This window comes from Lepisosteus platostomus, chromosome 11 (assembly GCF_059453375.1).
Source record: "Lepisosteus platostomus isolate fLepPlt1 chromosome 11, fLepPlt1.hap1, whole genome shotgun sequence".
Lineage (NCBI taxonomy): Eukaryota > Metazoa > Chordata > Actinopteri > Semionotiformes > Lepisosteidae > Lepisosteus > Lepisosteus platostomus.
In genome coordinates this window covers 14,218,544-14,245,584 of record NC_142621.1, presented here as the reverse complement: position 1 = coordinate 14,245,584, position 27,041 = coordinate 14,218,544, and the positions used below count along the sequence as shown (strand labels likewise).

Genomic DNA, 27,041 nt, shown 5'->3' with positions numbered 1-27,041 from the left:
GTATTTTGTGAACAAAGATTGATTTGAAGCATTTGTATGATTCTTGCTTTGAACTATTTTATATGTACCAAAAATTGCAAGTCAATTTCTTTGTTTCAGAAACCTGCTGACATTTTGTAATGTTAAATACATGTATATACATACATATATGTATACAGAATATGAGTGCATTTACTGTACATACAGATGTGGTGCTACTGCATGTACATAAATAGCTAAAATACGCTGGTATTTATCTTACACATTAGACGTAATTTTGAATTATTTTTAAATTCGCTATGCTTTGTAAAACGGATGAACACAATATGGCTAAAATACTGTAGCAACTTTAAATAAATCTGATTAACTGTGGCCTATCACTGTCCCTTATTTAGATTTTAAAAATCCCTGCGTGCTTCTGACTGAGGTTACTGTCTGGAACTACAGTATAACAAAAAATAAGAAACAAAACTCTTTGTTGCAGACATAACCACAGGCTGTCGATGCGATGTAAATCTGCTAGAATCTGTGCACGCAGTTTTGCAGTTTGACACGTAAATTTACAAAACAAGTGAATACAGTACAGTACTCTAAAGTAATACTAGACATGCAGGCGTTTTCTAAACACGAGGGGGCATTATAAACATTTGCGGAAGAGTGGTATACTGGCGCATGTCAGTAGGACATTCTACTAAATCTGGTTGAGCGAACTGTTAATCTGATCTGGAGCTGTAATGTATTTTCAGATTTTTCCCCCCAAATATCATTTAAGACATGTACTTCATTAATATTTTCTTAGGAAAGGCAAAATTCCGAAATAATTTGAATTTAATTTGGAAAACTTTGTCAAATCAATAAATCTTTTTTCTGTTTTTTAGAAAACAAACTTGCTATTGTTATAATAATGAAAGTATTTGTTGCAACGAGGACCTTTTGAACACAATAAAAAGCATGTTACTCCCAAAATTAAAATATTCCTTTGAGGAAAAAAAAATCCAGAGCCTTTGGAGTGAAAAGATTGGAATTTCCCCTTCTTTAATTTATTTTCAGGTAACGTTTGTAATACTACAACTACCGAAACTACCAATGTGAATGTATTATTGTAAATGTTCTTAAAAACAGCAATGCATTTGCTGCTGAATTTTGTAACGTGAACATATGTCTAAACTGAACAAATTTTCGTTTAAATTAAAATTATAAAACTTTTTTCCCCAAAAATCTGATGATAAATTTCTTTACAAATTACCAGCCTATTCTACTGCAAAAAAAGTTTGCGATTTTTCGGTTTTGTGATGACTTCAGTGCTGCTTGGTCTTCATTGAGCTTTGCAGATATTTGCTTGAACGCCGGGGGGCGACACTGGGTAGATTCTAATCAAAGCCATATGTCTTGAACTAAAGCTGCAGTTTCAGAAGAGCACGCCGGACGGTGGAAAGAGCAGCTTCAGACTGTGAGTAGGATAAGAAGGACTCTTTAGCTCCAGCCTTCAGACGCCAGCGTATGTGGTGAGCTACTGAAATTCGAGAGGTACGCGAGGAGACAATATCTGAAACGCAACTCTGAGCTGCTAAGCAGAAAGAACAAAAGTGTGGACATAAACTTGCAGTACAGTGGATGTAAAGATAAATAACTCAGCACACAAGGCTGCACAGATTCATAGGAATGTATCAAAAAAGGCAAAAAGTAGAGCGTCTTCGGCGATGTCAATCCACCTTTCTACGATTCATCTTGATATTAGAAATTTTAACTGGGAAGCACACTGCCCTGGGTAAGAGAATGAAATCATTTATTCATTTGCTGAATGTGTGCTTTGTGTGGCTTCGTTTTATGTAGCGGTTTCACATTATCCCGTGAAGCTACAGGTATTTCATGTATAAAAGGTAGAGACAATGAGAGAAAAGCCACAATATGCACCATATATTAAGTGATTGTCTTTAATCATTAAAAATGCTTTTCTTTAATAACTTAATGATCTTTCATATTCACGTTTTTCAGATGTATTAGTATGATTAGCAGTAACGAGAGACAAGTCAACGTAGACCTTAGGTCCTAAAACATCTTTTTTTGTTCATCATCTTGTTCATGTTGTGAAACTTGCAGATACTTATAACCAGTTACATGTTTTGTCAACATTATGCAGTTTTAAAACGGAAAGTAAATTGGCAATGCAAAATATGATTTTGGCGAGACGACTGAAATATCCAATATTTCAGTGGCGTGCTTAAGATTGTTACTTTACGGGCACATACACGGAGTTCTGTTGCAAGCACAACGTAATAAACACTTAAAAGTAAAACAAACAAAAATCTGAACATTTATTTGTGTTTTTTACCATTATGTTATCATTTTGGGTAGATTTAATGTATATAATTATTGACAGGGAAGATTCTCTGAACCAGCCTTCCTTTCATCAAAGCAAATGTAAGCACTAACTTAATTTGCTATAGTATGCAAAGACAGTGCTGTTCTTGAAAACTCACCATAATAGGGCTCATCGTTTCACCTTTCTCTGCTGGAAGTCCATTTACTGGAATGCTTTTTAAGTATAGATACAATGCAAGCTTTTACCACACGGGGTGATGCGGGCAGTTCTTCTTGTAGTACGTTGAGTTCTATAGAAAAACGTTAGCAGAGCATGATGTCTTCTCCTGCTGATCATATTTAATAAGCATACACGCAAACAAATTACACGTATACCGTTCAATTTAGCTCTTCTATAATTTCAAGAAAGTTAGTGCTTGAATCTACGCAGTGAGTAAAAAAGCATTTGTCAGTGTATTCGGAACTTATTCGGAAGTGTTTTTTTTTTCAAATAATGTGAAATGTTTCTTACTTTTTACACCCGTGGTCTGTCGGATTACATTTCAGGATTTTTTAACCAAGATGAGGTGCAACAAATTAAGACTCTCCTGTTCAATGGTTCATAGAATAATCTTATTACATTTGTGTTCTGTTAATTCAGATCACAAAACGGATCCAACATACTGATAATGCAGATCCCAAAAGTGTTTGGAAGAGAAGAGTGTAATAAACAGTGTAAAATAACATGAAGCCTACGTTATGTATGTTTATAGCCGTACAGTATATGCTTTATTTGTGTGTAAGTACAGTAGATGTGTCTCAGTATGACTGTTCTAACTGTACAGAGTAAATAACGTGAAAGAAAAAAGCCTTTGAATGCAGGATTAACGCTCTGTAACACTAAGCAAAGTGTTTAGATTTCAATAAACACTTAGCAAGTCAAGGAAATTGTGACATTTGTTCCAGGTGAGAAAGGACAATGATCTGGTAATGAGGGTTTGAATAAGAACACATCTGAAAATCTCAGAATTCCTTATACAGTACTTGGAAATTTTGTTTAATATTCCACTTGAATAGATACCGAATAAAATATAACAAAATGAATGCAATAGTGAATATGTTACCTTGTATTTATGATTGCAGTGCCTCTTAGTAGTTTCAGCTCAATCCAAATATCCATACCTCCTTTGTATCTGCTATTGTAATCCTCCATCCAATTAGGGAGATAGGTTTTGCTTCTATTCCAGACTGTTTACATTTCTTTAAATGTAATTTTAGTTTCAGAGACAAGAGCTTCCTTGCTCTATAGTGCAGGCATCCACTTAGCCTTTCTGGAATACAGTTTTAGTCTTTTGCTTTTACTTAACCCGTGAAAGGTTGTGAGAGTTGTCTGTGTACTCCCATTCCATTACAATTCCAAGAAAAGGAACAGGTGTTCAAAGAAGTATTTTTTCTTCTTTTACTTTGAGAACATTCTGAAAGGTATCTTAGCATCCGGGCTAGTTAATGTGCCATCTAATGTTTCTGAAGACAATTTGTTTGGTTTCATTTGTTTCTAAGCAGTATATAAATGTTTATTCTCTTTGTTTTTGTTATATCCCAAACAGAAGACAATTAAAACAGTTGTTTTCTTATCTAAATCCAATAGTTGCACAAGACTAAGGCAAATGGTCATTGCAAGACATCTATCTGAACTGCTAAGCTCACAAAGTCCCCATCAATTTCCCTTCGGGATCAATAAAGTCTTGTCTATCTTATCTTCTCTTTCAGTTGCTGTGCTAGAGTATTACTGTTTATAATACAGAATGCAGTGCAATGTCTGTGCCAGGTATCAATCTGATTTCAGAGTTTAGGGAAAGACAGTATAATCTTTCCTAATTGATATAAACTCATTAAGACTTAAAATTAGCACTCTTTAACCAATTAGTTTTCATTCAAATTGTCAAAAACTCAAATGGAAAACAAGGCACATTGCTGAAAAAAAGACATTCTTATAGTTCTTGGGAATCTGACCATCACTTTATTAAGGACTGGAATGCTTTTTGGAACTATTGTTTTGTGTATTTCAAGTTAACAACGGTAGTTGTGTATGTCTAATTATCAACATTTAGTATTTAGACTAGAAAGACTAGAAAATGAACAGGTCAGTCTCATGCATCTCTACATTATTAACACAAATGTTGGATTGCTGGATTGAGGCCCACTACATTCAGTGAATCTGTGAAGTGCGACTCAAGTAGAAACTACAGGAAAGTGTATTTAATTCTGAGAATACTGAGAATAGGAGGTATGTCTTTACACAAATGGTTGTGAGAGCATAGATATCAAGTCATGGGATGTAAATTCCCTATGGTCTTTAAAGAAAAGACTAATTGAGATCACAAAAGTAAGGAACTACTAAAAACTAACAAGGTATATGTAGTATTTGTAATAGGCTCCTCTCATGTTCTTTTGTTTCTTAAGCAAGCACAACTCTAGTTTGGAGTTGCTGTTTTGGAGCATACAGGTTCTGAAAGGAACCTAGAAAGGAACAACTTAGAGATCCACTTCAGTTTGGTTTTATAACCAATGTCAGGCGTCTTGTGAGAGAAGATATGATAAAAAGGTGACAAAATACTTCTGTAAAAAAGTATCATGCAGTGTTTTTCCTTCTTTATACAGAAACAGAGTAGTCTTCTATGGATCTTTTTAACCATTTTGTTTTATGATAACAACCCAGAGAGATCAATATTTTGTGGTACAATAAATAGCCTTTTAGGTTTATGTAGGCTTAGAGAGGAACCAGTGATGTTAATGATGAGGAACACCTGACAGTGAGTGAATTAGATTGGTAAATATGAGTAAATAGCAGCTGTAACAGATGCTCATATATAGTTTATGAATATTTTGACTCTTGATTTTGTTAAAAGACTTTTGTACAGCAGCGTATGTGCTTGGAATGCTTATGGGTGTGTATTGTGAGAAGCTTGGGGATTAATGCATAGTGTCAATTTAATCTGTTTCTTAGTTGAATCAATATAAGCATTAGATTATTGATTTTGTTTTTAGATGAGAAGTATTTTTGAAAAAGGTCCTGTTTTTAAATGGGGGACAATATTAGACATGATTGGCAGATTAAAGATATTTAACCAGCATCTCTTAATGTCCCAAATAAATGGAAGCCTAACCCTTAAGTAATATTGATAGTTTTAATTAAAAAAAATAAAAGAAAAACAATAGTATCCCCAGATACAAAGTCTTAAAGCTGAACACTTGTAAAGAGGTTATACATCATTTTTTGTGGAAGTGATTCAACACAGATTTCGAGAAGACAGCATGTTGACACAAAAGGCACTTTACCTTGAAAAAAAACCCTAGAGGCCAGTTTCTTGGAGGCTGTCATAATCTTTAGTTAGAACGGATCTCAGACCTATAAAACTTATGTTGCGTTACTACCGAAGCATTAATGATTACATCTTTAAAAGTTTTCACAGACATTTTGGAATGCTCTATGTGTTTAACATATGGAAGCATTTATGTTTATTATTTTATCTCAAAGGGAAGGGATTATTTCTTGATAAATTATTAAAGAAATACTACACTTTATTCAACCTCGTGTTGTGGCAATATTAATATTTACTATTAGTTTTTTTTTCAAGTAACTGCCTTCATTTTTGGAATTTAATGATTAAAACTTGCATTTGTGTAAGGCTTTAATGGCAAATTTTCCAATACATTTATTTAAATATTTAAAGGGATCCTCTATATCCACCACTGAGGTTGCACACACCTGGTGAGACATTACAAGCTAGCAGCCCCACCAAACCACAGATCAGGTGGACAAGTGACAAATGGCCTCATGTGTGGAATTAAAGTGGAAGTGCAGTCCCGGTTTCTCAGACCGGTTATTAATTCTCTGTAACAAAATAAATTCATCGATGGTATCGCAGACTTTACATATTCTGAATCAAGCACAAAATTGCAAACTTTCTGAAGGTACTGTATAGTTGTAATGTTGTTGCTAACCTCTGGTCTCGCTACAGGTGAAAGCGAGAGTTCTGGGCGAATTGGACGTGATGCTGCCCTTCCTGCTCACTAGTCACCGTACATGACTATTGTAATATGATGTACAAGTGAAATAAGTACAGGCTGCGCAGCAGATATTCATAGCAGAAATGTTCCAATGTGATCTGCAACTCTATTTACAGCACCAACCTGTTTTTCCTTGGACATCTCCCCTCTAGGAATGTATAGTGTAGGCAAGGTGCCTAAGTTGTGAAAATCTAGTAACAATAAAATGAATACATTTTACCCAAATAGGCTGGCTGATATAGCCTCTGGCTCTCGTGCAACCCTGTACTGGATAAAGTGGTTAGAAAATAGATGAATGAATAGTTCATTGTCGCAAAGAATTTCTGCGTAGTGTAAACATTTTTGGTAGAATTCATACAAAATTCGGTCACTCACCCCCAAACACAAAAGAAGAGACAAGCAGAAGTGCCTTTCCCTACAGCTGAACTTGAACGTGAGCTGCTGTATTCAGCCACACAAGCGTGTTCAAAGTTATAGTTTCAGTAATGAGAAAGAAAGAAGAACCATGTGACACTACCTTCACCGTGTCACCTGACTCATTCCAGATAATAGTATTGTGTGCGTATCAGTGGGGAAAAATGCAGTGGGTTAGGCACAGACCACTTCTGCCTTTTGGAGTGTGTCCTTGAGTTACTGCTCTTGACGAGCAATTTAGCTAACTATGCTAAGTTCATTCCCAACACAACCAAAAATGGGGAAATTATTTCTTAGAAGATCTTCTCTAACATGGATATTCAAGCGAAGCAGTGGGTGATGTTGAAGATATGTAAGTGCATGTGTTTACTTGTGAATTGTCGATTACTGGGAAGCAAATGTCTAAGGAACTGTCACGTGTTAACTGTAGACTTGGACGTTTATTTCAGTATTATCCATCCATCCATTTTCTAACTTTCAGTTCAGGGTTGTGGGGGAGAGCCAGAGTCTATCCTGGCAAGCAATGGGCAGGATACACCCTGAATGGGACACCAGCCTATTGCTGTATTTCAATACTTAAATGACATTAAATGTGTTCAGTAAAGCATATTTATATTCTTTATTATTTATTTAGAGTTTGATATCTGTGAATTTAACATTAGCAAATTTGCTTATTTGAGTCTTATTTGGTCTGGCCCGTGGAGAAGTAGAGTGGGATGAAATTGAGTCGAAGGTAGTGGTGCAGCAGTCCAGGATCATGAGACAAATCTAGCTACTCTCTCTGCCACCTTCCCAGGTAACCACTGTCCAGCCTCCTCGTCTCATTGTGGTCTTCATTTGGAATTGTAACGAACACACCAGGTTCTATGTTGGCAGCATGGGGCATGAGGGACTGGAGACAACTTTACAAGCTCACTGACAGTTTTATTGCCCTTGTCGTTACAGTTGGGCATTCTGTTCACAGAGCAGGGAAATAGCTGAGAAGGTAGAGACAGAGAAAGAAAGTGCAGGCAGCCGCTGGATGCAGAGGAGGGATTCATGTAGTTTATTTGATCTGAGTGCTAAAAGTTTGTGATTACTGTCATTTGATTTAGTTAATCAATGTGATTTAAATTAACTTAAAGCCAGTGGCTTAGTACTTTGATTTTCATATATAGGATACTTCCTGTATGTCTTTTAACCATACATACTATGTACTGTACTACATTGTGCTATGGTATAGGATTGGACTTGGTTAAATGTGAATTTGGCTATTTGTGATGATTCGACCGAATGTTGTGACCCTGTTGAATATGTTTTACAATACATTCTTTTCTAGACAATAGTATCTATCGATTTGAGAGAGATGATATGATAATAAAGGAGGCACTTAAATCCAGGTGTTTGAATTATATACCGGGAATTTGTTTGCAGTTCTGTGTAAATTACATTGTGAGAGCATTGAGTACCTACCAAACTGATGTCCTCACTCCAAGTTACTGCCCAGTCCCAAATTTGTTTTTAGCGTCTGAGATCTAATGAGGTTAGGTTGCTTGCAAGCTGTTGTTTATCTGCTGAAATAATTTTAGCTCCTGTATTCTATATAAAAATGTAGCAGAGTACCTATTCCCCGATTTATGAGCATAATTTGTTCAGAGAAAGGACGGAAATTTTTAAACTGAAACCAAAATTCCCATTACATGCAAAATCTTTCGATTCATTCCCAAGGTCTAGAAGATCCCTCAGTTTTACTTATTTTTACCCTAACACTGCACTGAATTGTAAGAACATTTGAGCTTATAGTAATAACTGTATGTACCTAAGTACAGTAGTGAACAAGATGCACATGATAAAATGTCATACAAATTCTAAGAACATAGAAACATTGAGGAACTGTGCTGTGTAGGGAGATCACGCTATGAGGATGGTGTCTTCCATTCAGCTATGAAGGACGTCCACTTGTTGTTGCAAAAATCTCAACTGTGAAATATAGGTATAAAAATGCAAGCTTTGTTGTAGTGATTATTTGTTAACCAGGTATTTGTTACAGGACGTTGAGGTACTGTTGTGTACTGTTTTGCATGCAAAAATTAATAGTGCTGAAGTCTTCTGCAAGTTTGTTGGCATTACTAAGTCCATTATCAGGCAACCGTTTATTTGTGGTAAAGGCTACAGCAACCCAGGAGTTTATGTTGGAAGCACAGGGCACAGCACCAGATAAACAGCACTTGAACCAGGACGTTTTTGAAAATAAGCCTTGCTGCTTAACCATTGAGTCACCTAGCTCCACAAAATAGCAAGAAGCTGCTCAGATAATATCGTCACCCTCTTAGAAGAGCTGTAGCTTATTTAAGCAGCTTCTTTTGATGTTGAAGCATAGCCCGAAATGAACAAGAGGGACTGATCCACATTAATGACAAAGAAACCATAAATCTATAATTATTACTTTGATTCAATCAAGATATTTACTGATGCTGTTGATTTTACGTTTTGGTGTGATCTTGTCTGGTTACACATGTACTCCGTCTCTTAGGTAGGATTTGTTAATTCAGCCATGCATATCAAAGGCAAATTTGTGCCGAATTAGTTATTTGTCTGAAGCTACTGAACTGCTGTCTAGTTTTTACTATGTATAGTAAGGCCTTTAACATCATGCGGAGAAGTTTTCCTTGAGGATTTCTGCTTAACTGTGTAACCTAGCAAATGTCAGGGTTTTACTAGGTAGAAAGGGTTTGAACTAGGAGAAAATGAGACAGAATATTCCCTCCCAGTTACAAGGAAAATTCCAGTCTTCCAGTCCAGTATAAAATATCCTCTCTAAGTCATTAACTTTTTGATTGTAAGTTTCAGTTCCAGTGCATTTGTCAGTTGCGTCTTTATTACTGCTGCTTAACAAATCACTGAACACTTGAAACTCTTGATCATGTCGTGTTGTTTTTACATTTTAAATGGAAACTGATGTTTGTTTGCTGTTTTCATAGAGACCTCTGATGGGGTTCTTGTCGTGGGTGGGTTGAGGTGGAGAGGCTGTGTAGTCTAATTGTGGTTTGCCATGTATACATTCTTGTTTTGCTTACAGAACTGAGTTCATTGAAAGCAAATCTTGGAGACATTAAGTGCCCTTGATGTCTAATGAAAAGCGTAGCAGTGAAGAGCTCTAAGTCCTTATGGAAAAAGCTGTCGACTTTCAAGGTCACATACAGTACAGGCTAAATGTTTGAAAGCAGAGTTTTAAATTAAGAAAAACACAGCAGGGCAGTGACCCAAAGCTTACTCTCAAACTGGGAAAGTACTGTGCAAAGAACAAAGAGAAAAAGGTTGTTCTCCTAAGCTTGATCTAGCTAACTTAATCCTCAGACCTTTCACCTGTTTAACTCTTGGGGGATGAATTCAATTAAAATCCAGGGAGGTGATGCCAAAGAACAAAATGCATCTTTGGGAATATTTTTCCAGAATTCCATGCATTTAGTAGTTAGAAAATAATGAGTGCTAAACTCCTAGGACTCTAGTGCTACAATAACAAGTTTAAAGTATTTTATTTTTTGTCAGAAACCATTTGATGCAAAACAATATTTTTTTTAAGGATGCATCTTTTTGCTTTAATTTGTCATGAGTACTCCTGTGTTCAAATATTTGGTCTCTAAATCATCCTAAAAAAGTATATTTCTTAAAGTCTTTAAAAGTTATGTAACACATAAATACAGTGTTAAGCATTATTGATATTTTTAACACTCTGAGATTATTTCTCATCTTGAGGAAACAAATAAGAAAAGCATTTTCTTACAGGCACATTGTAGAGCATTTTTATGTCTTTTAAACAAAGCCCTGCTTTTTGAGCCAGTTTCCATACCTTGACAAGCTGGACTCCACATTCAAATGTAGCAATCATTTCCTTTCTTGAACAAGGAGTGAAATGCAAGAAAAATAACCTCTCGTCAAATGCCTTTCGTAAGAAAAACCTCTTTGTTTTCACAGTGTATGTGATCAAGAAAAGTTAAACATCATTCATATCCTTGTTGAGACTTCATAGGGAAAAAGGTTTGATAAATGTATTCCAAACTGCAGGCAGAAGCTGTGCATGGAGTCCCTTCCTGTAATTAACGGTGAAAATGAGAAGCCATGAAATTTCTGGGGCAGAAGCATGGAAAAAAATGCCATTCGATCGGGATGGTGAAACTAATGATGAAACAAGAGGTGGAAATAGGAGAAATTTTGAAGTTATCCCTTTCCAGTTCTTTAATCCTGGGTTAAGTTCTATTTCTGTTTATTGTAGTACAAACAACTTTTCCTTTCCTGTGGTTCTGGAAATGCTTGTAATGTTGTATTTCTATTATGCATCGTTTTCATCTCTCCTTTATTTGTAAAGACATTTTTAATGGTGGCGTGGTGGTGCAGTGGTGACCATTGCTGCCTTGTAGTGCTAGGGCCTAGATTCAATTCTGAACCTGGGGTGCTGTCTGTGTGGAGTTTGTATGTTCTCCCTGTGTTTGCGTTGGTTTCCTCCAGGTGCTCTGGTTTCCTCCCACAGGCCAAACAACATACTGCTAAGTTAATTACCTTCTGCAAAAAGTGGCCCTGGTGTGAGTGTGTTTTACTGTCTGTGTTTGAGTCTGTGTGTGCCCTGTGATATAGACTGGCGTCTCCCATACAGGGTGTATCTTGCCTTGCGCCTGTTGCTCGCTGGGATAGGCTGACTTCCCTGTGACCTTGTATTATATAAAGCGGTTAGAAAATGGATGGATGGATGTTTTTTAAGGAAACATTCTCATTTAGAGTGACTGTTTGGTCAGGAGGCATACACCACTGCAGAGAAAATATGTAGCCAAGTTACAACATAGTCACAGCTCATTCAAAGTAAATAAATAGCAGTAAGTCAAACAACATACTGTACATAAAGCAATTAAATCACATCTCTGTGAAGTACAGCATGTACATCATAGCCTTTCACATCGTGGAAGGTAGTGATGTACCATGTTAGTGCCCACATTACAGTGCCCTTCTCAGTGCTTTCAAGGAAAGATAAATAAGCTGTATGACAAAACGTATGCCAAATGTATGACAAAATGACAAAAAGCATGCTTAAGAGCTTGCGTGTGCACAAGTGAACTCTGTACACATGATGTGTTAAAAATGCAAAGATCTATTGGTTTTAATTATGCTATAATTCTGTGGCACTGTGAAACTGAGATAATGCACTCTAGGAATGTTGCAAAGATGTCACTAGGATCATGTGATCCATACTCCAAGTGATCATCACAGTCTAGGGTTGTGATGACAAAATTATATTTATTTGTAAAATGGAAGTAAGAGATTTGTAAGAACATTTTATTAGAAGCAGTTTCTACTTCCATAAATCACAATTAGTTATGTTAGAGTCCAGCAGATTAGAAACATGGTTTGGGAATTTGGGAGCCAAATGTGCAATCATTTTAGTAATAAACGATATCTTGTTTTATTAGAGCTTATCAAATGACTCTGGGATTGTGAAGTGACTTTTGGCAAATGCTGAGCTTCTGCTGTTGTTGCTTTTAAGCTGTATTTATAAGACTTAGAAATCATTTTACATTTTGTTTCACAGTAATCATGACAAAGTAGCACTTTTAAAATTCGGCAATAAATGTGTCATTGTAAGCCTTTAAAGTCTGTTTGGATTTCATTAAGGACTTTAGAAAATGTATAGCGTGAAAATTGGCAAAACGTTCACTTGCCTGAATCGGGCCTTTGTAAAATGCCACGTTCCTAGGAAGCTAATAAATACCTAACCTTTACTTAATTTAGAATTAATATTTATTTTAAAATAAAAAAAACCTTGTTCAATAGTAGGTTGTATCAGTTACTGCATTGAAATGGGAAGCTTTGGAATAGATTTATAAATATAACATCTATATAATATTTTTTATATTCATTGTGTTTGACCCTCTAAAGAAAGATTCAAGAGTCCTCTTTCTGTCAAAGTGAGTGTTTGTCCTTGTTAGTCCTGTAAAGGAAAATAAATGTGCTTGATTTTAGAGTGCCTGAAAGTAAAGAGGTTTTGAGATGTGATTTTCTTTTTTAAAACATATTCCTCTGGTGATTCTGCTTAGAAACCCTCCTGCTTAGTCAGTGGTTTGGTTGGCATGTCCTTGTGCGCTGGCTCAGCTCTTCTGTAGCTGACGGTTGATTTCACGGTTTTATTTGAGTTAGCTGTATTGGTGTTACTTAGTTACGCTGTATATTCTGAATTAAAATCACATATTTAAGAAATGCTCTGTGAAATTAATAACAAATTCTCCCTTTTGGGCGAACTCTTTTCTTACAGTTTCCTTACTTCTTTTTTCAGTCGGGGTCTTTTATTCCTGATGTCAGGGGAGGCTTTTAAAAAGATTTCAAGTGCATGTTGAACTATAAAGTCTCCCATTTAAAAAAAAAGGCCTAACAAGAAATGCAGTGCAATAAAAGCTATTTTCGATTGCTGGAAACAATTGAACAGTAACAGAAACAACTTACTCACCATTGTTTCTTAAAAAATGGAATATAATTCAGGATTTTTAATTTACCTTACAGTTCAACATATGTGTTAGTTAAGCGGTGTACTCCTTCCTATGGTAAATATGAAGCAGATGATGATGTGAGATTTTTCCTAGGTTGTCTGTGGGGTTTGCGCTAGATGCCAAAGTATATGATTTCAAGGAATTAAATTAAACATTCTCTAAGAGACATGTATAATAGGCTCGGATGGCTTCACCTTTCACCACCCACTGATAACAAAAACAGAAATCTCAGTTCAATCTCAAAAGAAATTAGTCTTTCATCTAACAAAATCTGCACAATGAATTTGATTCACACCAAGACAGAGTGTATACTTTCCCTTATTCATTCGTTTTGCTTCTTTTAAGCTCTTTGCAGTTCTGTGTCCCTTGGTGCATTACAAAATCGAGAAATACCTGTCTTTCCTTTATTTAATATAGAATGACTGCTTACTGCATACAAAAAGTACACAGCATGCAGATTTAGACTATTGAAATCCAAAAAACATTTATTATTTTACTTTCTTTAACATCTTAGCTATGGATTTGCTAGAATAAATCATAACCTTAAAAGCATTATCGACAACAAAGAATAAGTTTAACTAAACTATTACTCAGTGCATAATTGTGTATAGTTCTTATGATCATTTTATTAAGCTCTTCCTCTTCTACATTTTTTACTTATTGAACATCATTCACCCTATTTTGATGCACTGATCAGTGAATTTACAGTACATGTTTCTAAAATATACTTCCAAAATTGTAAAAGCAGTTTATAAACCAGCCTTCCTTCACGCACTGGTTATGTAAGGCGGTGAAGTTTATATTACAAGAAATTAAGTTTAACAGCCATCTAATGATTTGTTTCAAAAAGAGTGAATGTTAACAGGAAAGTATAGTACAGCTGCCAATATGTCGGGGGGCTCTTAAGCTCAATATTCTCATTTTCCCAGTCTGGTTGTTCGTGTACTTCGGATTAATTCCTTGAACTAAAAAGGGTTACAATTCAACGGCTTCATTCAGTTCAACTATTCCATATGACAAGCAATTACAGTGCTGGCCTGGTCTTAGTTCTTAGTTGATAGTTTGAATTGTGTTCATCACAATGTTAGACCAAAGGATATTATATACAGGTTCAGTATGTATACAGTATGTACTGTATAAGTACAGTATGAAATGTAATTCTATTCCATTTATTTTAGCCGTATTATTCCTATAAACTGCAATGATGTACAATTGTGAACAAAATGAATAGATTTGCAAGATGGATGTTGCAAGACATACAACATCTAATTGTGAAAGAAATTACTTTATATTAAAATGTCTACACAGCATGTGAATTCAGTGTCGTATAATTTTCAGGAGAAAAAAACTGGATGCAAAGAATCCAGAACAAAATAAAGAAACAAAAGGAAAATCATTTTGCATCAGACATGCTGTGACTAAATTCAACAGAGAGAAAAAAGTTTTGCTTTGGTGTTTACAGTTGTATGGTTCTGCAGTGTTTCTTCCTAAACACTTTATTTTAGTTGTCTACACTTTTATACTTCAATTCCTGTTTACTCTCTGAGTGGAGAAGCAATAAAAAGAAGAATAATAAACGTAGCGAAAAACTGATAAGCAAAGTCTGTGGCTATATTGCATTTGTTCAACAATAAGCTGTTAGAAAAATCTGTAGCTTTAGCTGTGATTTTCTGTTTTGTCTTTTATTGGTTGATAATTACTATCAGTATCCATAGAAACTTTAATCCTGTTGTAGTTAGAAGCATAGGAATTTCTTAGTCTTTGAAGATTAGTTCTCCTAAAGAGGTTTAGTTTAAGCTCAGTAGTTTAACAAACTGACTTTAGCTACTGAGCATATACTGTAATGTTGGGAGAAATGAGTGCCATACTTTAAACGGATTGTATGAGTTAGGATTTCTTTGTGTCCTTTTAATTGTTTTTCAATGTATTTGAAGGAAGTTGGTTCCAAGCAGCTTCTGTTGCTCAAACACCAATTAAAGTCATATTACACAGAATTAATCTTTAGTAAACATGGTGACTGATATCTTACCAATCGGTGGTCTGAGTGATTGCTTCATATATAAAAATAAAACCATTTTTAATTTGCAACTGGATGAGTCTAAAATGTGACCGAATAGTGGAAACCTGCTGCATGAGCATCTGTTTGTGAAACATCAGAGGGATGAGGTTGTGACATTTGTGTAGCGAACTAAAAAATAATATAATAAGACGATGACGTCCTTCCATATTTCCAGAAAATTCTGTGAAAAGGAATTTTCACTTTTTGAAAAGTTCTATGAAAAGGCCTTTTTTTCACTTTTTCTCAACTCCTTTGTCCATTTTCTGTTTTGAAAAGATACGTAAAGGTACTTTAAATAATTCTACCTTTTTTTCGGCTGTTTGTCTGGTCTTTACCGAGTCAGGCAGCCTTTTCTCTTTGACTCGGCTTTGACCCAGTTCAAATTCTGCATTAAAGGCTGCTTGGGGGATTATGATATCCAGAGGCCCCCACTAGTTCACAGGCATCAGCCTGCATGTTGCATTCATTGCTAAGGAGAAATAGCTGTTTGTTTAGGCTGATCCTTTGTCTGATTGTTACCATCAGTAGCTTACAATTAAACACCAGTCTTTGTTTGCTTTGCCACTCCATTCCAGATAAAAGCAAGTAATGCCACTACTGTTCACTGAGCAGAGAGCCAGTTGGCATTTTGACCCCAGCAGTGTTGCAGTTGCCTGCTAGTGAAAGGGGGAGTCAGCAGCACAGCCATGCTTTTTGGAACCATTTCTGTTTTTCTGGTTTCCCAGTGTTCACGTCCAGACAGCCAGCAGTGCGGCCCTATTACCTCTCTCGCTCGCTCGGTGGTAAGAAGAAATGACTCCTCGACCACACTGACCATGGAATTCCGAAATAAAAAGCTTCATTTCCTTAATTCCTTGTGATCATTAGCCAAGTGCAAACAACCAATGATCAAGACTACTTCCAATTATACACAGGCGGAGGAAATTGCTGCAGACACGCGGTGCCAGTCGTTGCTGGTTTTATTAAAACGCCATGCCGTGGCATGGAGCAGAGAGCTCCAAATGTTCTCTGTTAGAAATCAGCTGCGTTGTGAATCTTTGTGATTTCTTTTTTTGTGTGTAATTTTGTAAAGTGAACTGCTTCATCGGGCACTTGTCGAAGCGTTGTCAGTATTCTTTCATAAACACGTGTCCTCTTGCAACTGGAGTTTGAACACGTAATAGATAATATTAGTGCTTTAATAAAAGAGCTGTCGCATTCATTCAGGTAAATTTAACATCCTTTAAATGGCTTCTTGCACATATATATGCGCTATCCCTCAAGGTTGAATGTAAATATGTACAGTTTCATTTAACATTGTAAGCAAAACTCAGTCTCTGTGGTTCACTTATGTGTGGAAATGTACTGAATTTTAATTTTAACACAGACGAGCTTTGGATTAAAACAATATTCTGCGGGAAACAAAATGTTTTTGACCCCTGTTGAAATCTTTCAGAGGTGGATGAAGTCTTGGGAGTGTTGAGGGGAAAATTGAGTTTGCCCGCCGAAAGAGCTTTTCATATTTCCAGTTTAACAGTTATTTCATTTCCTTTTGGAAGTTTTTCAATCCTGGCACTGGGTTGCATTTGGACTCTGACCAAGGCTTAGTTCAATATTGGTACCTTCGGCGTTGGTATACTTCTGCTTGAGCATCGATTTCAACCATACGGGAAATTAATCTCCATCACCATGGAGTGCTAAGTTTCAGTCTCAGTGGAAACTTGACAAAAAGTGTCCTTCTGGTGAGTTAATGTATTCTCCTTCCCTGCCCCTAATGCCTTTGCAGTGCATGCGAGTGAAAAGTAATTTACTAGCAGGGTCTGGGCTAAAGTTGGAATCACTCTTATAAAAAAAGAACAGAGATAAAAAAAATAGAGGCTCTGAAATATGCACCATCTGTTTCTGAAAATTCTGATTTTCTGTAACACTGAATAGATGTTAATTTCAAAAGCAGACAAGCCTACATCACATATGTTAATCTCTTATTTAATCACACAGTAGGTTGAGTTAATGAGCAGGTTCGGTGTATCTTACGTGCTGTTTTTAAGCGGACGTGTTGTTAATTTTCCTATATTTATACAAGACAGAGCTGGCACACCACTTGATATTTTATCTCGCAGGAGATTATAGGTGGAGATCTATGAAACCTACAATACCTCGTGAGTGATACCAAGTTTGTAATATAATCCTGACAGTCAAGCATTCGTACCACATGCTGTGTTTTACTTTTTTAATCAGATAGCATTATGCCGTGGGGTCAAAGTTTAACAGCTGCTGTGGATGACTTTCTGAAAAGGCCTCAGGTGCAGCTCTGACAGGGTGTCATTAGCAGAGACGCAAGGGAAGTTCACAGCCTTTGTTCCTACATTACTGTACATCTGTAGAACAATGAAACTCACAGGTTGTAAAATCCTTTTGCTTAACCTTTATGAGTTACAGCAATATTTGTACATCCTCACTTCTTCCCCACTCCCCTGTATTTTGCGAGATTATTCCCCTTGAAGCCTTAATTTATGACATCTTCTCCTTGGTGTAACGCCTCAAAATGACAAGTACTTGAAATAAAGCCCTGATGTAGATCTTCACGTTTTTAACTTCCACCTTTTATGCCATTAGATCTTACAGTTTCTAAACAAACATTCCAGAAGAGTACTTCTGAGTGAAAAGATATTTTTACAGACATGGTGCGAACTGCACATGTTGTAAACTCGGACAATGAAGGCATGAACTGTTACGGTCTGAGCAGCATGTTTTGTACTTAAAGACAAAACTGCCAACTTGCAAAAACAATCTTTTGATGATTCCATTGCATTCTAATAGGCAGTTTCAAAAGTGTGTATGAGATGTTTTTATATATTTTCTTTTCTAACTTTGGGTTTAATTATCTCATGAAAATGGTATTGTCGTGTTTTCTTTCCTTGCTCTTCCCTTGTTCCTCTTTTTTCCTCTTTTCTGGATCTTACTTTCTCATCTGCTTTATTATCATCGCCAGTACCAAGCTTAGCTTCCTTGTTGAACCCTTAGACTGTGTGCAAATTATCAGATTTTCCAAGACAGATTTGTTTTGTGTTCGAAAAGACATGCAGGACACATGAATTCTGAGCAGGCTAGTCATATGGTCTGATGAAGACCTCAAAGACCCAGGAAAGAGGCAGCTTTTACCATTTGTCCCTCTTTGCAGTTTTGCAGATGCCTAAAAAATGCTTTTCTCTGATGGTGGTGCGGCTGACAAATCGCTTAACACTCAGCCGGCGTTCTTTTTCTTTAAAACAAATGAGAAAGCAATTAAAATTTCTCCTTTGGGTTTAAAGTTTTCTCAATGTCTCTTTGCAAAAGAAGAAAAAAAGAAGACTGACATCATCATATTGGAAAGACTAATTGCCGAGCAAAAAACAGGCGCTTCTGGATGAAATTAATTACAGTTGTACACACATTAAACCAGTGGTAGCCATCGGATTTACAATTGCAGAGGCAATTGGGAACTGGTGATTTGGAAGTTGATTTGAACCTTTAAAAATGTCAAACATGTTTTGTGATTTTCATGCTAAGGTGTTTGAGCTTTGATTCTAATCTAATCAGCGTTTGATCCATGATTGCTTTCAAGGATTACAAGAGAGCATTCCAGAAGTTGCATATGTTAGTCATAGAACGGGGCCCCCTCTCTCGTTTCTCTTTTTTTTTTCCCTTGGAGAAGGATGGATAGGGATCACAAAAAATTAAAGGAAGGGTCCGCTTTGAGTGTTATTTCATGTGACGCTACAGCACTGGTCTTCATTTTGAATCTACGGAGGTTTATGAAACCCTTAGAGTAATTCAGGCATGAGTTTTGGAAGTTCAGTATAAAAAATAAAACGTGATTGTTCTGACATATTTGCTTAACTCATTTGTTAATTGCCTTCGTGGGGTGTGACAGATTTGCTTTTAACAGGTTATTTTTTATTATCGCGGTTACTCGGACTGCGGAAATGCAGATGGAATTGCAGAAGAGGTAATGGTTTGGCTTTGACTTTAGACAAAAAAAGGTCACACAAGAATTGTGCAAATAAGAAATTTAAGTGAAAATGCTCATAACCAGAGCATGAAAAAATAAAAAAAAACACAGGAATGTATGTTCCCTTTAAAAGGTATCCCATTGTGGCTCTGGCATTAAATGGTTTTAAATGAATTAGCAAGGGATATGGATAAACATGCCAAGTCTGAGTCAGTATTACTCCTTATGCATTCAATTCTATATCTTAACATATCAAGTTTTAAAAAATAGTAAAAGAAGTAAAAGAATAGTATAAATCAAGAAATATATTAATTATTTAAATATAATTTGTGGTAAATCACCTTAGGGCCTAAAAATATAATGCAAGATTAGAAAGTAACTTTTTAACTCTTATTGCCTTAAGTTTAAAAAAATGTTGCCTTAATTTTTAGAAATGGCTGTTGATGTCTGTAGAAATACTTACATATGAATCCTCTGCTCTAAATGTTATGCTTGAAGGATTAAGTCATGTATATCACACTGCTTAGAAATGTATAAGTTACTTTAGATTTCAATTTCAATGTGCAAAAAGAAAGTAAATATCTTGTATTTTTGCGTTCCGTGCTTTCACCATGTAGTTCTTACTAATATTTACTGGACCACTGGATAAACGTGCTACTTTTAAAGGCAGTCTTTAACTCTTTGGCAAACTAATGAAAAACTTGGTGAGAGGTTTCTTGTGTTTCAAGCCTATGAGACTGTCAACACATTTGCTTTCATGTAACAGTAAATTTTTTTTTAAAATCAAATATTCAAAAAAGGATTCATTTTTTAAAAATTCTTTCATGACTTACAACGCTAAATTCTGTCTTATAGGTGGTCTTGGAAGAGACCCAAAAAAGAGATTGCCTTGATGGTTTGTAATGTGAAAGCAATTAGTAGTGGTTTCTCTGAACACAGAGATATGTGAAAAAACACAGAGAATGTAGGTCGCCAGGGGAAGATGTTAGTGCAGTTAATGCCATCTTAACATATATAATGTAGATAAACACTTGTGCCATGCATTCCACCTGAAAGATTCCTGTGAAGTTTCACTAGTGCATGTCTACCTGTGGTGTATTTTAATAAATTGGTACATTTATAACAAAGTGAGCATGCTTCTTTTTGCCTTTTTTAACATTTTAGACTTCAGTGTATTTTAAAATTTGTTACAAGAAGGTTTTCCTTAACATAAAGAATAGTGTTCTCAAACGCTATTTACAATACTCTTTGTTTTAAACAAGTTACAGTTTATATAACATTTCTTGCTACAGCACTTAGGAGTGTATTCATTTTTTATTCCTACAAGTATACTAATGAAACAAGGAAATACTCAAGAGAATGCTATTATTGACAATTCTGTAATATTCACCTTGTTTCATGCATTTATACCATGTGTATGTTTCTTGTTGCCATTTGTCCAATAACTGTGGCAAAATCAAGAATATTTAATGAATTAACCTGTTGGACAGTACATCACAATGGGAAATATGATTAAACTGAATCCCACAGTTGGTCTTTAATTTATTTAAAATGACTGTCTGATGTGCCGCATAGTTTAAGGTGTTTAAAATTTTAAATTATATTCTGTTGCTCTGCTTGGTGTTTGGTACTGTATTCACCTAGTGTTTGACCTGTTTTGTTAAGTGTTAAGGTGGAGAAAAGTTCAAGCAAACTTTTCATAGAGCAGATATTGTTCAGAAGGTAAAGCCATTTTCACCTCTGCCCCTCCGAGTAATGCCAAAAAATCTCTTTTTAAGTAAAGGATATTTCAAACCTCTATGGGAGCCCGAGATTATTATTGCTTGAAAAAATGTAGCCCTTGCTTTTATTCCAGAGGCCCCGTTACCAGAATACCAACAGCAAGGGCAGAGTAAGAGAAACGAGAGGAGGAAAAAAAATCCCATCAGGTATTGCTTTAGGCTGTTTCAGTGGGTAACAATGAACACTGCGCTGGGAGATGGTCCTGTGCCTTTAGAAATAAAGAGCACTCTGAACTCCAGTGTCTCAAAGGTAGTTGCAACCTTGACTTTTTGCTCTGGTAAACTGTGAAGTTTTTCATTAGAGGTGAAAAGGGGGTTAACACAAACCACAAAGCCATGCCTGTTCACAGAGCAGCAGGAGGTGTGGCGTGAGCCCAGCGAGGAGGGCAGGAAACTGATAGAACTCTCCGGCACTGTGCAAGGAAGGCTAGTCGAGCATCTTAGCCTCCCACTGTGCTTCGTTTCTTTTGTGCTCTGCGGCACTGGCACTCTGTTTTAGAATAAGGAGCCAAAACCCAGTCTGCTGGACTGCTGCTCCACACAGGAATAGCGAAATCATTTCGGTTCCTAAAATAACCATGACAGGCTTGTTCCTGGATTGTTTTTAAATCGTCTGCGCTACCCAGGCATGTTATGACTGGTGGCATTTCAGAGATGGAGATTTTTTTTGTGTGCTTCTCACAGGAAACGGGCACCTAGTCCAAATTATTTAGAGAACGTTTGTATATCAAAGTGAGGATCATAGGAAAGATTTGGGGAGCTTTCTGTCTTCCCCTCGCTTTCATTTTGCTGAATTTCAGAGCTCAAACAAATTAAGAGGCTGAAAAAAAACAGATTGAGGAACCTGTGAGGTGCTGTTCAAATTTACCAAGAAAGTTTAAACAAAACAATAACTGGTATTCACTTTAAAATTGAATATTTTTTTACGTAGCTGTGTACCATTATATATGACAGGGCTCACTGTTCATTCTGAGAGTGAAAATGTAGGAACCTGTTGTCTTTAGCTGTAGATGAACTGGCTTTTACACATTGAAGGAATGTATGAAAGGCATAAAATACTGTTCCTACTGTTCTGCATTAATTAAATTTAATCTAGACAATAAAACACTGAATCAAAACACTGGAATGAGTCTGTAAATATGTAAATAGCTGAATGAAAATATTAATTGGCCGTGGCTCATTGAATGTCTTAGTCTGCCATGTTTAGATTTGTTAAAATCCACTTCATAATCAGTAAACAGAACTGAGACGATATGTAAATGTTCGAAACTGAATTGTTACAAACGAACAAACATACACAGCCTACTATATGCATTATTTAAAAATGGTGTTAACTGGTGGAAAAATAGCTTATTTTTCTAGAGGAAAGTTCACCACTGAGTAAGCAGCATTGAGTGTCCTGTTGTTGGGAAAACTGCCCAGTGACAATATTTAGAATTACTAAAGCCTAAACTAAACAATAATTTGATTATTCTTACATATAGCAACCTTCTCTATTACAAAAGTGTGCTGACATGTTTTTTTACAAATGTTTGCAGGAATGCACATTACATTTTCTTTAGATAGCTGTATTCTATACAAGCATACTGTACATACATTTTCAGCACTTGATTAGGGTCTGATGTTCAGCTGCACGAGAGAAAGATCCTATAGCAGTATTTTTGTAGCAGGAGTTATTTAAATTGATTTTTAGTGGTACTGAGCAATCAAAACAGACTTACAGAACTTTTAAGTGCATTGTGAAGTAAATGAAGGAAAGCAAAAAGAAACATCGCTGTCCATAATGCCTGTCTAGTTTCCTCTGTGACATACCATTAAACAACTTGTATTCCAGATGAGGAGGACCCACTGCTAAGAAAAACGCCCTTCAGAAGCCATTAGTGAGGGAAAAGACGGACAATAAATCATATTTAGGAAACTATAAATAAGAGGTAGGGGGGCAATGGATGGCTCACAGTGCAGCCTGCTTGGTTAAGGCCAGGCTTTTATGAGATGTGTGGATTGAGGCCTGTGGTGGGTCTTGAAAAGACAACCCCATGTTCCTTTTAGTGCGATGTGAATAACTCTTGACCTAGCAGGGGCATTTGATTGGCATAACGACCAGTGGGGGTGAGCAAATGGGGGAATGGGCTGTCCGAGACAAAACTGCCTTGTCCTGCTTCTCTGTGAGCCCCCCAGCTGGCTGATTTTTCTGGGAAGCTGAAGGGCTGGAGACCCTTTCCTGCCAGGATGTCGGGTGAGATATTGTGAAGAAAAGCGCTGTTTCCAGAGAACCCAGGGCCCCTGTTGGTCTACTGACCCAATTGAAAGAGCTAGCTGAAGCAGAAAGCCCCAACAGGGTTAAGTGGAGGCAGGTGTTCGGTAGGGATGATAAGTAATGTACTATGACTCACCAGAAGCAGGCTTTAGTCTTTTTTAGAAATCACAATACATTGATAAGTCTTATCAACCATTTTCCGTACAATTTTATGTTGTACTAATTTGCCAACTGACAGTAATGCCTGACTGGATTTAATGACATAAGTAAATAGGATGTTTGGGGTGTTTTAAAGCGATTTCTGTGTTTACCTTGCAATGGCCCACTTCATGAAAGTGTGCAAGTGTAAATTGCCTGGGTTGAAAGCATCAGCCAAATAAATTAAGAATACATTGCAGCTATAGAAGTTTGGAAAGAAAAGTGCGTGGAATTGGTGTGCTCAGTCTTTGTTTCGTACAGACAGGTTCATAGAAAAGAGCAGTTAATAGCAAACTCCTCTTATTACACATACAAGGTCCGGAGGGTAAATATAGTCCAGAAGAGTAAGAATAACATTATTACCTGAGCTATAACTTGTCCTGTATGGAATATTTTTTAAAAAGGTCTTTTGTTGTGAGAGTAATGTTCTGAAAATCGCACAATGCCGTCTTTGTTTTGCCTCTATTGCAATGCTACTGTGCAAATATGACAGGAATGTATTTAAAGAGAGTTTATTTGCATATCTAGTTAGGAAAACAAAAAGAGACCAAAGTAATAGCTGATACGGAACTTCCCATAAAAAATCTTAGACAATGGATCACTGGGCAAGCTGAACTCAAAATGTGAATGCTGGTACACTGTAATGATGGGCACAAAGGAGTCTGGGACAGATAAGCAACCTTGAGGGCAGGGAGGCATTTAATTCCCCACACTTCAAAGCTTGTTTCTGTCCCTGACAAGAAACTGAAGAGCTATACTTCAGTAGAATAGAAAGATAAGAGATGGCCTGCAGTTATCTTGTTTATTTGTAGGTAATTCATACTTTCAGTTAAGCAATACGTTCTCAGTCTTATAAATGCTGTCTCACAATGCCTCGGATAAGTTTGTGGTTTTAAGCCGACTAATCTCTCATCTGTCAACCTTGCCACCAATAATGAGTGTTTTTGATGTTCATTTACAATTGTTGAAAATACACAGTTTATGCATTGCAACACCAAACTGTAGTATTTTGAGCTATGAGATTATCAGACTGTTTTGACAGGATGTTTGAAAACAAAGATGATTGTTAAAATGTTTGCATGGTATTAAGCAGCAAGAAATGTCACCCTGTTAAGCTTTTTAATTATTAATAAGGGTCTCATCAGTCCAGAGTCTTCTACCCAGAACACATTCTGGATGGGATGTCAGTCCATTGCAGGGTACACTCACTTAGCTTTAATATAGAGACATTAACCTAGTTAGCATATCCTTGAGATCTTGAGAAAACCCACATTCAAACATGGAGTGAACAGCAAACACCACACACTGTCGCCCCCCGGATTCAAACCCAGAACCCACGGCAACAATGTTGTCTGTGGGGCAACAACACTTCAGTGCTCCATCTCGGTGCTACCCCAAAATGTTTTAGCATACAAAACTATATTTCTGTTTCACTCTAAAAACCAGCACGTGACCACAGCTGTGAGGCATCTTCACATAAACATGTTGGAAAACAAACATGTAATATATAGGTAAGATTAGAATTCTTAAATAGTAACTTTTTTCCATTAAACAGGTGGAATGCTCTCTGGGCGTTGCTATGGGATATGTTGACAGATTATAACTACACTCTACAGTAAATCACAGAAGATGAATAAATCATGTTAAAGAATTCCTTGGTAGTCTATGTATTTTAAGTACCTCAGGAGAAGCTCCGTTATGCACAAAAGACCAAAAACCTTGTTTTGTGGAAACAAAAATCACTACTTTTAAAGTATGTTCATTTATATATGTATATTTATAGAATATTTTATGTACAGTATAAATGACTCTGGAGGTGTTAATATGTCTATGCTCCTTTTTTGTTTGAAGAATTTTCTAATAAGCAAAACATATTTTTTGCAATTGTTGTACATGCATGAGAACTAGTTGACCTTAATTTCCACCCCCCCGGCTCTGAAAAATTGTTCTCAAATCTGAAAGAAATCTACAGCAGAACCTTAAAAGATCTTATTTTCTTTAAAACGCTGAATAAGAATGTGTATTAACGGCACCTGGAACATAGACTTTCAGAACTTAGAACAAATTATTAGATGAATCCCGTTTCCTTAAAAAAATAGTATTTGTTTCCCCAAGAAATAAATAAACATGCTGTCTCTTTCACACTCATTCCATCACTTTCTATATCTTGGAACAAGGGATTATCCATCATAATGTAATGGGAGTCAGTGCATTCAGTTTCATGGGGAACTATAGAGAAACACATGTGTGTGAATTAGTCTTCCCTGGTTACCCTTATCAAACAGATGAAGATAAATGAGGTGAAGAACAAGTCAGGTTCAAACTACCTGAAGGTTAGTGTTTTCTGGAGTGGAGGATAAAAATAGAGTCTTTAATCTTATTACTCAGCTTCCCGGCATTTTACTTTAACATGGGTAAGAGTGCTAAAATAATACCAAAATATGATTAATTAATGATGGTCTGTTATCTAAATCGCATTGCTGGTCTTTTGTGTAGCACATGTGCAGATACAGTATATTGTGTAAGGCATAGATATCTAGGTGAGGTCAGTCTTATTTTGTCTAGAAAAAATAATAAAATGCAAATGACAGAACATGCATGTGATGTGTATAGATTAATTAGAAGTGGTAAGATGTGTTTACATCTTACTATTTGAATTATAGCTTTTCAGATTAATTGTTCAAACAACTGCAATTAAATGTAACTTAGTTTTTGGCTTTGAGGAACACAGCATTTGCAGTCTACAGATCATTAAAAGCTTCTTTATATTGAAGCATATTTTGAATTATGAATGTACAGTGCTCAGAAAGACTTCATGAAACCCTAATATAAATATGAGAATTACAGTTTATTACTATGATGCCCTGGTTTAAATGAAACCATTTTTCTTAAATAACCTAAAGGGGTTTTATATTTACCAGTTCAAGGTTTTATGAGATGCAGTGGTATATGAAGTAGAATAAAAATGAATAATTAAGAGTCATTATATGTGAAATAAGTTTACTTAGCTTGGAATGTTTAACAGTTAAATAAGGGAATAAGATTGAAGTGGTTAAATATTTGGGGAACAGGAATGGGCAGCTCTGTCTTTTGATGGTTCCAAAACAATTTCTAAACATTTCCTGGGGCTCCATCCATCCACCGTCAAACTACAAAAGGAAAATAAGCAAGACCATGGTGACTCTACCCAGGATACCTGCCAAGATCTCCCCAAGAGCCAAGAGCAACCTGGAAAATCATGAACAAGTCACAAGCCCCTCTGAGCAAGGCTCATGTCAGCGTTCATGCCTCAACCATCAGGGAAAGACTGAACAGGAATGGTTTTTGTGGGGAATAGACCATTGCTCTCTAAAAAGAACACTGCTGCCCAGCTCACTTTTGCCAAAGATCTTCATCAATACTAGAAGAATACTTTTTGTACAATCTCGTCAAAAGTTGAACTTTTTTGTGGCATAAACCAAATGCTGCCTTCCAACCAAATAACCTCATCCTAGCTGTCAAG

The 27,041-nt window shown here is 36.3% G+C and overlaps 1 protein-coding gene across 1 annotated transcript in view; it reads left to right on the top strand.

Annotated features, from left to right (window-relative positions):
* The first annotated feature begins 1,387 nt into the window (after window positions 1-1,387).
* Window positions 1,388-27,041, top strand: part of ror1 (receptor tyrosine kinase-like orphan receptor 1) — a 113,561-nt gene continuing 87,907 nt past the window's right edge. Inside the window, exon 1 of the mRNA XM_088598586.1 lies at window positions 1,388-1,747. Within this exon, the coding sequence (XP_088454712.1) occupies window positions 1,642-1,747 (106 nt within the window). The 5' untranslated portion in view covers window positions 1,388-1,641. The remainder of the gene's footprint in view (window positions 1,748-27,041) is intronic.